The following is a 15,855-nucleotide window of genomic DNA, read 5'->3' as shown; positions in this document are numbered from 1 at the left end:
CTAGAAGAGGCAAATCTATGAAGACAAAAATAAATTTTAGCAATTGCCTAACACTGAGGTAGTGGTAGTGTGGTGGTGGTGGTATGTGTGTGCAGGGTAGGGAAAATAGGAGTAACAGGGTTTTTTTTGGAGGGTGACAAAATTATTCTAAAACTGGTTGTACTGATGCCAGCACAACTGTCTAAATATACTAAAAACCACTGAATTGGAAATTTTAGATGAGCTAATTATACAGTATATGAACTGTATCTCAAGAAAGCTGTTTAAAAAAAAAGCAACAGTATACAATACAAAATTAGGTTGCACTGACAACTAATTTAAGATTCTGATGCAGAAATCCTTTTGCCCTCCAAGGAATCTCACTGAAATTTTCAAGGCAAACCTCCATCTCCCTAAAGATAATATGAAACCAAAAATCTAGCATTGTTTTAGTAAGAACAAAATTGATGACTATCAAAATAAGTCACTGTACCACTTAATTTACTCATTTGTTTCAAATCTAAAAATACTGATATGAAACAGATTAAAAGACAAAATAGAAGTCTTATTTACTCAAATCAACTTGAGGAAGATGACAGCTGGAATACTGGCAAGTAATACAAAAAGTTTATAAAAAGTCTAGCATAGACTTATTTCTGGCAACAAGGAGTATTAGATATTAGAAAGGAAGGAAGGAATCCAAAAATCCTGGATAATTTTTAAAAAATTATTTTTGAATGACTGAACTAAAAAAATAAATAAATAAAAAGATAATTCTCAGTTAAAAGATAAAAAAGAAAACAAAAAACTGAACCCTACAAAGGAAGACAAGAAAGAAGATGTTTTTCTTGGTCTTTGGTAGAGACTAAGGAAGGTTATTTCCCTAAAGATTTGCAATAATGTACTACCAGCTCAGAAAAAAATACAAACACATAAATCCATAATATACCCACCTATAAATGCAGAGAAAGAGATTCAGAAACACATATATTTAGATGCTAATAGTGATAATCTCCAGGCACTGGAACTATGTTTGTATTTTCTCATTTTTTCTACATTTCTACAGTATACAAGTATCACTTCTAAAATAATATGGAGCTACTTAAAATAAAGTGGTTCTGGGCTGGTTGCACAAAAGAAACAAATCCTCTCTGGAGCAATAATCCTTGGCCCAGACACATAGTATTCCCACAGATAAATCCCCTCCCACCCAAAATAAGGTCAAAACACACACACACACAACACCACTGCCACTGCTACTACCACAACCATGAGAAATAGCAAGCTAAAAACAAAAAGTATTTCAGATCACCACAGATCTGACTTCAGATTTTGGAATTATCAGGCATAAAACAAAAACAATAACAAAAACAAAACAAAAAAAGAGTTTTAATTTCTAAAGAAATAACAGAATTAAAAGAATAATAAAACAAAAAAGCAAAGATAAAAAGAATCAAACAGACCTTCTCCAAAAGAAAGATATAGGGTCGCATGGGTGGCTCAGAGGGTTAAGCCTCTGCCTTCGGCTCAGGTCAGTCTCAGGGTCTGGGATCGAACCCCACATCGGGCTCTCTGCTCAGCAGGGAGCCTGCTTCCCCCCTCTCTCTGTCTGCCTCTCTGCCTACTTGAGATCTCTGTCTGTCAAATAAATAAATAAAATCTTAAAAAAAAAAAAAGAAAGATATAATTACTGAGTCAAAAGTTAATCAGTGGGTTAAACAGAAGATCTGACACATAAGAGGCAAATTAGCAAACTGGAGAGACAGATCTCAAAAAAATACTCAGAATGCAGCACAAGACTGATAAGGTAAAAGAAAGTTTAACAAACATGGGGGATAGAATGAGAAAGTCTAATAAACATGTAATAGTAATATCTGAAAAACAGAATAGGAAAGAGATTTCAGAAGAGAGTATTAGCAATCAAGAGAGAAAAAGGACAGTTTAACCTAAGAACAAAAATTAGACTTATGGCTAACTTCTCCAGAACAAAAAGGAATCCCAAGAGAGGAGAATAAAGTCTGCAAAACAAAAATAATTGTTAAAAAAAATAAAATAATAAAATAATTGTTAACAAAGAACTGCATACCCAATAAAACTATCTTTCAAGAACAAGGGTGAAATAAAGGCATTCTCAGACAAATAAACACAGAAATTTTACCTTCAAAAGCCCTCTCTAAATAAACATTTGAAGGATATACTTCATAAGAAAAATGATACCAAAAACAATTCTGAGATACAAAAGAAAATTATGGAGCAGGGGGGGAGGAAAATACATAACTTGATCTAAAGGAACACTGATTCTATTTATTTAACAGTAATTTTAATATCTAATTTATGGGGTTTTTAAAAAAGAACAAAAAAGACAAGAAGGGCTTAAAAAAAATCATAAAGGAGAACTGGAGTTCAAGTCTTCTAAGATCATCGTGCTATTCCATAAGAGATTAATTTTGGCCTTTGCTATCGTAAAAATTGAATGCATAATTTTGAGAGTGGCCTTTAAAAAAACAGAAGGAGGGTGATAAAGATTTAAACCATTAGAAAAAAATATGTGGAAACAAGTACTTATAAATGATATAATTTTCTATAATAATTAAAAAATTCAAAACTCATTTGCATTTAGTCACATAGCTCTCAAGTGGATAAAGGCAAACTTGACAAATCTACCATCATGGGAGAATCCAACTTTACCTTTCTGAGTAAGTGAGACATCAAGAGAAAATTAAACAGGCCACAGAAGGTTGAAAAATGCAATTAACAAACATGTTTGCTCTGACTCTGTACCCAAACAACTGGACAGTACCTATCTTTTTGAAGCGCAGATCAAATCTTAATAAAAAGTGAAGACATAATAGGCCAAGCCAAGTAATTATTAACAATTGTCAAAAAATTAGCATCATACCAACCATATTCTTTAAACAAAAATAAAAACCAAAAGAAGTCTGCTTGAAAAATACTTATTTTAAATAACTCAAGTGGAATAAGAAACCACAACAAAAATGAGAAAATACACAAAAATAAACATTTAAAAAAAATACAACATACCAAAATTTGTGTGATGCAGCTATAGTGATTCCTAGAGGTATAGTGATAGCCTGAAGAATGCTCATACTTAAACTCTGAAATATGCATCCAATTTGTTTTAAAAGGGACAATAAAAAGTATAAGTTTCAGAGTCCAGAGTGCTCACCATAAAATGTGTATGTTTCAAAGACATAATTCAAGTAGCTTAATAAATTGTTGCATTATTAAAGCTCTCAGAAAGTGTGAACTGGTTTTAAAAATTCATAAAATAGAATAATTATTTTTTAAAATTACATAATTTTAAAGTGCTTGCTTGCATCTTTAATATTACATATGAAATAAATTATATCAATATTGCTCTACCTCCAGCAAATAAACCAGTATCTGGCACATAATAAGCATTTAGTATATGTTAGTTGATGATACTCACCTTTTGTTATTACAGAAAAATGTGAATAAACAGGCATTTATTAAAATACTAAATAAATTTTTTAAAAAGGATCACTTACCTGGTAATAAAATTTTATCTGTCTCACCAAAATGGAAAGATTATGAATTCTAAGTGAGGCATCATTGTTGACTTTTTTATTTACTCTCTGACTCTCCGATTTAGGATTACTGTAAGAAATTTAAAAAAGATGTTTTAAACTAAAATTATATTGAAATATACCTATCACCCTACAGATGACTGAAAAGAACCATAAAATACATTTTTTCTTTAAAAAATTGCGTGTCCACATGCATTAAAGAGACAATCCAAAATGAAGATGATTTTTTTGACATGTGTTCTATGCTTCTAATTAATATAAATGCATTTGATATTTTTAGGACAATGGCAAAGTAAATTTGAAACATAAGTCAGATATTGCTCTTCATTCTCATTTTGTTTCTCTACCTTCCTGGGATGAATAACCTCCTACTTCCTTTGAATATATTTATTTCCATCACCCAAAATAAATCTATTTAAATCAAGAATGTAAAATATGAGCTAATAATCAAGAAATGCTCTATCTTCTCACTGAATAATGGGGACTATATTTGAGCAGGCACTGTAACACAGGAATTAAAGAATGCAGTTATAACATGGGTTAATACTTTAATCTTGGGTAAACTTTACAGATTCAATGAAAGCAAATGGTTGAATGATTCTGAGGTAGCAGAAACTAAGGAAAAACAGACCATGGTAAGAATGTGAAATTCAGGGCACCTGGGTGGGATCGAGTCCCGCATCAGGCTCTCTGCTCAGCAGGGAGCCTGCTTCCTCCTCTCTCTCTCTCTGCCTGCCTCTCTGCCTACTTGTGATCTCTCTCTGTCAAATAAATAAATCTTAAAAAAAAAAAAAAAAAAGGGACGCCTGGGTGGCTCAGTTGGTTGGACGACTGCCTTCGGCTCAGGTCATGATCCTGGAGTCCCGGGATCGAGTCCCGCATCGGGCTCCCAGCTCCATGGGGATTCTGCTTCTCTCTCTGACCTTCTCCTCGTTCATGCTCTCTCTCACTGTCTCTCTCTCAAGTAAATAAATAAAATCTTTAAAAAAAAAAAAAAAAGAATGTGAAATTCAATGACACCAAAAACAAAAACAATATAAACAAAAAGAAAAAAAAATGCGTGTTAACTACATAAAACTAAAAAGCTTCTGCACAGCCAAGAAAAACATCAACAAAATGAAAAGGCAACGTATGGAATGGAAGAAAATATTTTCAAATCATATATCTGATAAAGGGTTAATACCCAAAATATATAAAAAACTCATACAACTTGACAGCAAAAACCAAACTAATATTAAAATGGGCAGAGGAACTGAATATTTTCTAAAAAAAGATCTACAAATGGCCAATAGGTACATGAAAAAGGTACTTAACATCACTACTCAAAGAAACGCCAATCAAATTCATTACCCTCACATCTGTTAAAAGAGCAACAGCAAACATCAAAAACATAAGAGATAACAAATGTTGGCAAGGATGTGGAGAAAAGGAACTCTTCTGCACTATTATTAGGAATGTAATTTGTTGCAACCACTGTAGAGATTCATCAAAAAATTAAAAACAAACAAAACAAACAAACAAAAAAATTAAAAACAGAGCTACCATATGATCCAGCAACCCAATTTCACAATATATAAGCCAAAGGAAGTGAAAGCAGGATCTCAAAAAGATACCTGCAATTCACTGCAATATTATTTACAATAGCAAACTCAGAGAAACAACCGTCTATCAACAGATAAATGCACAAAAAAAATGTGAGATACATACCATATATATTTATACACATGTATTAGAGTTATTATTCAGCCATGACAAAGGAGATCCTGCCATTTTCAACATACAAATGGACGTTGAAAACATTTGATAATAAAACAGGACAAATACTCATTTATGTTCTTTTTAAGAAGAACAGGAAATCCAAGTACAAGTGGTGGCACTAGAACAGAAGGGATGTTGATGACAGAACATAAGCACGTACAAGCTAGTTCCATACTAGGGGAAAGTGGCCAGGCTGGAGAAGGACATGGCCAAGTGAAATGGCAAACGTGAAATCAGGATTCCTTATGCAAGGGCTGAACGCATAGTATCATAAAGCAAAAATCTCAGCAGTTGTTGGGACACAGTACTGTCTCCTGATTATGACTTTAACTGCTACACCTCCACACAAGAATGTAGAGAAGTAAAGAAATTGATACCTATACAATAGAGAAGAGGAACTCAATAGAACCTCTCATTCCTTAACCCTTCCCTTTTTTACCTAATGCCTTTTTACTCCTTTATACTTTATACCCCTAATGCCTTCAGTTCCTTCCCCAGACAGATCAGACTGTATGGTGCTTTATTTTTTTTTTTTTATTTTTTTATTTTTTTATTTATTTATTTGACAGAGAGAAATCACAAGTAGGCAGAGAGGCAGGCAGAGAGAGAGAGAGGAGGAAGCAGGCTCCCTGCTGAACAGAGAGCCCGATGCGGGACTCGATCCCAGGACCCCGAGATCATGACCTGAGCCGAAGGCAGCGGCTCAACCACTGAGCCACCCAGGCGCCCCATGTATGGTGCTTTATTTTAAAAATTCTCAAACTTGGGACGCCTGGGTGGCTCAGTGGTTAAGCAGCTGCCTTTGGCTCAGGTCATGATCCCAGCGTCCTGGGATCGAGTCCCACATCGGGCTCCTTGCTCAGCAGGGAGCCTGCTTCTCCCTCTGCCTCTGCCTGCCATTCTGTCTACCTGTGCTCGCTCTCTCCCCCCCTCTCTCTCTGATAAATAAATAAAATCTTTAAAAAAAAAATAAAAATAAAAAATAAAAATTCTCAAACTTTTAGGCCCCAAACTTTTATTTTTGTGGCTGTATTTATTGTAACAGAATTTAAAACAGAAGATTTCACAGCTCTTTACTTATTAACTCATTTTTAAAAATAATAAATTACATGTTTAAAAATATCAAATAAGAAGATTAGTGAGAGGAGTAGCATTGTTTTGCTATTTTTACACATCACTTTAATGTCTAGTTTAAACTTGAAAAACAGGCTTGCTCATCTTTGTTTCTGCATTCATCTATTGTTTGTGGTATTTTGGTTCATGTACATGAAGAAAATTTAGCCTTACCAGGATATGTACTTAGAAGTAGAAAGACCCTATGGAACCCTGCGAGGATCCTCAAACCATACTCTGAGAATTATTGCTTTACTTCAACTATTCTTTTGCCAGAATTCCCAACATATTGATCCTTTGTCATATGACCGAACTCACACAGTCAATCCCCAACACTGCATCAGTTCAGCCATATTCAGTGAGATTGCTCACAACACTGAATGAGAAAATAATACAACAAAAGTAAGTTAAAATATCAAGTAGGAATAGCTAGCATCAAATTTGCCCTCTTGCCATAAAAAGATAGAAAACTGTACAAAACATGAAGTAACAGTTTCAGACTTTGGACAGCAGATAATGTAATGTTATAATCCCTCAAAAGGTTCTCTTTAGTGAAGCAAAGGCATTTTCCAGAATGAGGTATTGGGAGGGGTAGCCCAAGCCTCACTGAACTTACGTATCCAAAACTTAGAGTTCAAGGAAACTGAAGTAACTAAAATTTTCAGAAAAGAATACTGGAGATAGGAAACTATCCTAATATATAAGAGAGCTCCAACTATATGCAGTGAAGATTTTGGCTAAATACGAAGTTGGGCATATGTACCCCTAAATTTTACAAGACTGAGGAGAGGACAACCACAGAAATGCTATAAGCTAAATAACAACCAAAGCTCACAAAGTACAAAAAGATATTCAAGTTCTGACCAGCCAGAGTGTAAAAGAGACCTTTACAAACACCCAGAGCATTTAGTAGAGAAACCTCAGAAAATTATCTTAGAAGTAGGAATAATCTAGCAGTTGAGTAAAAACTATCCCAGAACCTCCCCCAAAAAGCTTTCAAAATAAGCCTTTAAAGGATCAATTACAAGCAACTTGACAACATGCCAAAACAAAATTCATCACTCCTGAGAGGATAAGACCCAGACACATCATAATGTAATAATCAAAATGTCCACTATAAAATAAAAAATTACTAGACATATAAAGAAGGGGGGTGAAAAAAAAAGTGATTTGTGACCAGGAAAGAAAAATGCAAAGTCAAAAGAAACAGACCCAGAAATGAAAGAGATCATGGGAAGAGCAGACAAGAACTTATAAAAAGCCATTATAAATATAGCGACCCCTTGAATGACAAGGGATTAGAAGTGCTGACCACTTGCACAGCCAGAAATCTACAAAGAAGTTTTGATTTTCCCAAAACTTAACTACTAATAGCTTACTGTTACTAATAGCTTACTGTTGCTCAGAGCTTTACCAATAACATAAAGTCTACTGATACATATTTTTATATGTATATATACTGCATTCTTATAACAAAGTAAACTAGAGAAAAAATTAAGAAAATTATAAGAGAAAAATATATTTATAGGGCTATACTGTAGTTATTACAAATATCTCTGTGTAAGTGGATCCATGCAGTTCAAACCTGTTATTTAAGGGTCAACTATACAGTAAAGGACTTAAAAGAAAACATGAGCATTATGTGAGGAGAAAAGGAAACTGTTTTAAAAAAAAACCCAAATGGAACTTCTAAAGCTAAAAATTACATATCTGAAATGATAAATTCACTGCATGGGCTTAACAGTAGATAGGAAACTGTTTAACAAAAGATTAGTGAACTTGAAGACATAACAATAAAAAAAAAAATCTAAAATAGAGGGGGAAAAAAATAAACCAGCTGAAAAGAATGGAGTTTAAATGATTTATGAGGCAATATCAACTTACAGAAAAATTGCATGGACAAGTAGACTTTTTCCAAACCTCTTGAGAGTAAGTTGCTGTCCTGATATCCAATACCCCCCTCCCCAAATTTTGATGCTTATGTTCTACACATACAATTATTAAAATCAGTAAATTAACAATAATATTTTTCTATCATCCAATCTTTAGAACGCACTCAAATCTGTTATTCCCAGATAATGAATGGATATCCTTTATAAGAAAAGGATCTAATTCAGAATCACACTTGTCATTCAGTAGTGTGAATTTTCATCTTTACTTTCTTTCAGTTTGGAACAGCTTCTGTCTTTCCTTGAATTTCATGACCTAGGCATTTTAAAAGGTTAAACCAGTTATTCATAGAATGTCCTTCACTTGAGTTTAACTAATTAGACTGTGTCTGACTCATAATGAAGTTCAGGTTATGTATCTTTAACAGCAAAAACACAGAAGAGATATTGTGCTCTTCTCAGTACATCCTAAGAGATGGTGCAAGATTTCATTTTGTCTCATTACTGATGACACTCCCTTTTATCACTTGATTAAACTGGTAACTGCCAATTTCTTCCATGATAGTTATTTTTCTTTGGTCATTATTATTTTGTGAAGACATACTTAGTAACTATGTCAATAATCTGATCAATTTATTTATTTATAACAATACATACTCATGATTCCCTATAATATTCAATGGATCATAGTCTATTACTATAATTACTTTGATAAAAAATTGTAGATTATCTTTTCATTTTGTTGTTTCTTTTACTGTGCATAAATTTTTATTTTGATGCAATCCATTTGTCTAATTTTGCTTTTGTTGCTTGGGCTTTTGGAGTCACATCCATCATGAAGCTCTTCAAAACTAATTTATAGTTTTCTCTGGCAAGAATTATTACATATATGCTTATTAAATGCCTCCTAGTTTTTACCATTAGAATGAATGTAATATTTTAAAAATATTTTTACTAATAAGTTATTACTAATATATGAGTGCTATCAATTTTTGTGTATTCCTCTTATCTTTGGAAACCTTACTGAACTTTCTTATTCTCATAAGTTGTCTGTTGGTGCTTTTGGAGGTTGTCTTGAATATAATTTGTAGTTTTTCCAAATTGATAATCAATTTTCCTAACACCAATTACTAAAGACCTTATTTCTCATTGATCTCTACGATATATTAGATCCCCATGAAGTGTGGGCCTACTTTTGGAGTCTGTTGTGTTCCATTAGTCCAATTTTCTATTCCTGTCTTTAAGAACTTTTTAACATTACTATAGGTTTATTATTATCATAATTCAACTAGTGCAAGCCCCTCTCTTTTGTTTTTAAATTGTCCTGATTACTGTTCTTTTCTCTGAATTTAGGCTCTTTATAAGGTTCTAGGAAAAACCTGATTGAGAATTATTAGGATCTTATCAATAATAATTATTTGAAAAGACTGATATTTGCATTGGTAAAATTTTTAATTTCCCCACAAAGATCTCATATTTCTAAATAATTTTTTATCTGTTTTTGTTGGAGAAATGAATTTTTCTATTATATTGTGTATTTTGTCACAATACAGTGTATAACAGGAAAACTGTAGCTATTGTAGATTTCACTTGTGATTAACCACTTTCCAATTTTATTTATTTAGTTCATTTTATTGGTTTTCCAGTATAAAGAATGCTTTTATCAACAGCAAATAACAATTATCTCCTCTTCTCCAATCTGACACCTCATTTCTATTTCTTTACTTACTGCATCAACAAATAATGAAGATAAGGGCTGTCCTTATCTTGTTCTCAAATTTAATAAAATGGCTTTTAATGTTTCACCCTTTATGTATAAAGTTTGCTGTAATTTTTTGATATACACCTTCTTTCAAGTTAAGTTTCCTCCTATTCTTTATTCAATATCTGAATGGGTGCTGAATTTACCCCATTTTTCTTACAACTATTCCCATGTGATTCTTCTTCTTTAGTATGTTAATGTAGTCAGTTACATTGTTACATCTTCTAACACTGAGTCATCCTCACATTAATTGTACAGACTGATTAAATAGTATAAAAACCATTCCCTCTTTTTGGTACATAAGACTTCTCTGATATTTAATTATCTTCAAGCCTCTCACTTTCTCACCTGACTATAAGTACCATGACAGCAGAAATCATGTCTTATTCACATTTTGTTTTAGATTTTATTTATTTATTTGACAGAGATCACAAGTAGACGAGAGAGGGAGAAGCAGGCTCCCTGCTGAGCAGAGAGCCGAATGTGGGGCTCGATCCCAGGACCCTGAGATCATGACCCAAGCCGAAGGCAGAGGCTTAACCCTCTGAACCACCCAGGCACCCCCTTATTCACATTTTTAATCTCTAAAAATCAGTATATATCCTAACAACATTGTCTGAATAAATAAAAATAAGTAATCGACTAAGCACAGTGTTTCAAAAATGGCTGCTTCCGAATAAGAGTTATGAGATGACATTCTCCAAGCTAACAACTCATTTGGCAGCCCAGAATAGAGACTCCCCATGAAGGTTCGTGTCCCAAAGATCAGCTGAATAACAGAGTCCCAACCTACAATTTGAGATATACAGAACAAGGAATAATAGTAGTAAGAAAGACAAGCCCAATCTGACCTGTGACTGATTTATGTTTAGTGCAAGGGAATTAAGGAGTAGCCCAAGGCAAATGAGTATAACTGGAGAAGTGGGCCTCCAAGGTAAAAGCACCAACCAGAACCAGTTACTTAAAAAAAAAAGGAGACTGTATTGCAGAAGTCAGATTATGTGGAACAGGAACAAACAGCAGCATGGGCAGGAAGTCATGGTTAAAAACACAGAATGCTGAAGGGAAAATCTTGTCTTTTATAATCAACTCTGATACATTTAGTAAGTTAAACAAAGACTCACCGAGTACCTACTGTGGCCATATTAATGTATAAAAGCATAGTTTAGTCAATCTATCATTGTGGAGAAAAGTATACAGATAATTGTAATTGGGAGAGGAGAGTAAGAACAACTATAGTAACAAAAATGTTAGGTAAACCTACAATTATGTAAATTTCACTTGTAATCATAGAGAGTCAGTAAATATCTCTCTAGCCTTCTTTTTATTTTCCTTGCTCTGTATTTGAATCCCCTTACCTACCTATCACCTGTGACTGCCTCCTAGTCATACACTGATAATAGACCTAAAAAGTCTTTTATAGTTTAATAAACCCAGACTTTTAATTCTGACAACAAGTATTTAAGAAAGATTTCAATATTGGGATGCCTGGATGGCTAACTCAGTTAAGCATCTGTCTTCGGCTCAGGTCATGATCCCAGGGTGTTAGGATCCAGTCTTGCATCAGGCTCCTTGGTTGGCAGGGAGCCCTCTAGCCTGCTTCTCCTTCTGCCTGCTCTGCCTGCCACCTCCTCTTCTTGTGCTCTCTCTGTGACAAATAAATAAATAAAATCTTTTAAAGAAGAAAAAAGGAGAAGAATCAATGAAACAAGATGGGATTGGGAGGGAGACAAACCATAAGTGACTCTTAATCTTACAAAACAAACTGAGGGTTGCTGGGGGGGGGGGGTGTTGGGAGAAGGGCGGGTGGGGTTATGGACATTGGGGAGGGTATGTGCTTTGGTGAGTGCTGACTCACAGACCTGTACCCCTGGGGATAAAAATACATGTTTATAAAAAATAAAAAAATTTTTTAAAAAAGTAAGATTTCAATATTACTACTAAAGGTATATATGGGGTGCTAGGTGGCTCAGATGTTTAAGCATCTGCCTTCAGCTCAGGTCGTGATCTCCAGGTCCTGGGATTGAGCCCTGCATGAGGGGAGTCATCTTCTCCCACTCCCTCTGCCTCTTCCCTGCTAGTGTTCTCTGTCTCTCAAATGAATAAGTAAAATCTTTAAATAAATATACACACATGCACACACATATACTGTACAAATTTATAATGTGAACCCATTATTACATGACAATATATAATCTAGATTATACTTTGAAGTGGATGCATATTCTAATAAACACGAGTGATTTCACTTCCAATTTAGCAAATTTTATAATGTAAATATTACCTTTGTCCCTGACAGTTGTTACTACATTTCTCTGCATTCTTTAAGTTGATATATTTATTAAAGTTTTAAAGGTTCTTTTAAAAACTTTTATGCCCAACATTCCTCACATGGTATTTCAAATTATATTCAGTTGACAGAAAAGCCTTTGGCCTCCTTTGTATAAAGCTCTTCTAAGAATTAGCAAGTTTCAAGAATTTAGAATTTTGGTTTGCTCAAAATCTTTTAAGAACTTTTTGTAAAGAAAATTTTATTTATAAGTTTAATATTTTTAGCCTTTCAGAGAGTCCTTGAAACAAGACAATCTTGAATATAAAAAGAGAACAGTTTAGTTTTTATATACTAGGGATATCAGAAGAAATTATTTTAGCAATCTGGGAAGAATTAAAAAATGCAACTTAGGGCGCCTGGGTGGCTCAGTGGGTTAAGCCGCTGCCTTCGGCTCAGGTCATGATCTCAGGGTCCTGGGATCGAGTCCCGCATCGGGCTCTCAGCTCGGCAGGAGCCTGCTTCCTCCTCTCTCTCTCTCTGGCTGCCTCTCTGCCTACTCGTGATCTCTCTCTGTCAAATAAATAAATAAAAATCTTTAAAAAAAAATGCAACTTAGAAAAGCAAGAGAATATTTTGAAAAATTTGCAGAAAAGTACTTTAACACCTGAAATTAACCTCACATTCAACCAGGATTATTAAAGATAGGGAAATGAAAGTTTCCTGCATCTGTTTATAAAACTGTGGTGCTTTGTGTTTACCTATCTTTGCTTTGAGTACATGGGATTTGAGGGGATTTCTATGATCTAGTAGACTCATTTGGAAATCCAATAGAAAAGTGCAGTTCTTTGGTAGAACAGACTGATACTTGGTATTCAAAGTCTCAGTTTTAGTTTCTAATCCACACTGTACCTACCGAGAGTTATTTTAGTATACAAACAGACCTGGATAGTTCCTACTTGTTTACAAACTGAATAATACATCACAGCCTATCCATAAACTTTTCAGACTTTGGAGACCAGGATTACTGCTAAGCACTTTAAGCATGGACCTAGAGAGCAATAAACTTTCAATTACAAGGCTTGGGTTTCTCATTTGATTCATGCCTAATTTGAGTTAGGGTCATAATGACATATGTTAGGATCAGGGAAAACAGGCCCTTTCACCCCAAGAATGCAATCTTTTTACGTAAGAGTTATGGACTACCCTCAGATCAAACTGTCTGAAAAGTCCTAATCTCCACTCCGAAGAAAGATAGCTTATTCCTTAAGGATAGACTTACTGAAAATTAAGTACACCAAGAAAATAAGGAACTTCAGAAAAAAAGTTTTTTTTTTTAAAGAAAAGTTTAGGCTCTGCAGAAAACATTATACAGTTCTATTAATATGAGTCCTGATTGTTGATTTAACTAAACTTGTAATAAATTTATTAGAAGGCAGGATAAGAAGATACAGAAATGGCCAAAAAAAAGAGCTAAAATCTCATCTACCATTATCCAGAAGTCAAGAGACAGTATCTCTAAAAGGGATAAATTAAGAAATACAGGGTGGGCACATTATCACTATAAATGGGGCTAAATGACATTAGAAATTGCTTTTTAAAAGTTAAGTTTTTACTCTAAGAAACAGAACTGAGAGGTAAGTTAGGGCAGGGATCACTATCTTTCACTATTAACCTTTTCTTTCTTTCTTTTTTTTTTTTTTTTTAGAGATTTTATTTACTTGAGAGAGCAAGTGAGCAAGGCAGGTACTAGTTGGGTGGGGAGAGGGCAAAGGGATAGGGAGGAACACTCCCTGCTGAGCAGGGAGCCAGAGGACTAGGGGCTCCATTCCAAGACCCTGAGATGAGGACCTGAGTCAAGGCAGATGCTTAATTCACACGGCCACCCAGGAACCCCCACTATGAACCTTTTAATATTAGCTAATCTTTTAACTATGTAAAACATTTTTAAAGAGAGTAAAGACACCCATAGGAAAAAATGGTTTCATGAAGACTACCCATTTTATTTACTTCTAGGAAAAAAGATAAGTAATTGTATCTGTTACTTAGCTGAAGCACATTTAATGAGATTATACATGTAGGATTCAGTGCAAGAGATTCAGAGTCATAAAACATTTATCAGACTATGAATAAAATTAAGAAAATCAAACAATATAAAAAATTTCATCTGTAAAAGGTATGCATTCCATGTAAAGACAGAAAGCACTACATTCCTGACTATATTTTAAGGCGCTTTTTAAAATTCTTACAATAAAAGCCACAGTACAGTAATTTAAACAAATGGGGCATAGTATGAATCCGGAATTCCCTAAAAAGAAAATACAGTCTATTAAATATTCTAAATATTCTGTCTTTCCTTCATGTCTACTACTTAAAATGCTAAACAAAGATTAATTCAGAATATAGAGTCATGATTAATATAGTTTTGATTAAACTCTTTTGAAAGCATTGTTTTTTAGAATTTATCTTTGGAAAGACCTTTTTCTAAAATAAAAGTCGAGCTACTGAATGATACTCATATGAAATGGGAGCAAGTAACTTTCTAATCATACATAGCTATTTCGAAGCCAACATAATCCCAGATCAACCATTTCCTTTTATAAGATGAAAACTGAGAAATGCTTTAGAGGCAAATAGCCTAGCAATATAGTTCAAATCTGTCCAGCCAGAAGTTAAATGCAACATGGCAGTAAAAGAGGGCCTCAAGCAATTTCACCTTTATAAAATGACCTACATATGACAAGATGCATTAATTTCAATAAGCAGGCAATAGTATTATCTACCACTGTATATAATAATTTTTAAATTAGGGTAAAAGATGAAGAGAAAGTTAGTTAACACTAACATTCGAAGATTTGGTCCTTGTATAACCAAGGACTATGTCTTTACTTATTCATTGACTAATATCTATGAGAAAGAGAAATCTGATAGTTTTAATGGCTTTATGCTCTTCTACCCAGACTGCAAGCCTATTATGTGTACTCCTGGACCATCTGTTTAGTGTTGTTCCTTAACAACTACATGTGTTCATGTTTTTGATCATGTCATTCTAATAGAAAACGAGTTGTAACAGATTTTTAAAAATTTTTTTAGACATTTTATATGGTAACATATAACTACACAACATTTGCATGTCACTGTGAAACATCTGAAATAAGTATTTGCATATCTAACTTCAAAAGTGCATATACCATAATGACTGCTTTATGAAAAATAATTAACTGGGTAAGCATCATTACCATATAGGGTCATCCAAGGAGTAAGCTGTCTCAGCCTTGAGTATATCAGGGAAATAAGTGTCCCTTCACTTTAATTTCTTTCCCTCCTCAAATCAAAATGAAATTTTGAAACCTAGGTTTTGTTTTGTTCAAAATGAAACCTAGTATTAATGAAAATGAAAAAAAAAAATGAAACCTAGTATTAATACAATCTTATATATATCTATAGGATATTTTCAGATATATTAACTAATTTGATCTTTACAAAGACTGAGCAGTCATTTTTGGAGAGGTATGT

The 15,855-nt window shown here is 33.7% G+C and overlaps 1 protein-coding gene across 9 annotated transcripts in view; it reads right to left on the bottom strand.

Annotated features, from left to right (window-relative positions):
• The window catches only part of CCDC88A (coiled-coil domain containing 88A), a 125,254-nt gene that overhangs the window by 89,476 nt on the left and 19,923 nt on the right, over window positions 1–15,855 (bottom strand). For all 9 annotated transcript variants that reach the window (XM_082743550.1, XM_082743552.1, XM_082743551.1 and 6 more), the window contains exon 3: window positions 3,510–3,618. In XM_082743550.1, the coding sequence (XP_082599676.1) occupies window positions 3,510–3,618 (109 nt within the window). The remainder of the gene's footprint in view (window positions 1–3,509; window positions 3,619–15,855) is intronic.

This window comes from Mustela nivalis, assembly GCF_964662115.1.
Source record: "Mustela nivalis genome assembly, chromosome: 8".
Taxonomy (NCBI): Eukaryota; Metazoa; Chordata; class Mammalia; order Carnivora; family Mustelidae; genus Mustela; species Mustela nivalis.
This window is presented reverse-complemented; position numbering and strand designations above follow the sequence as displayed.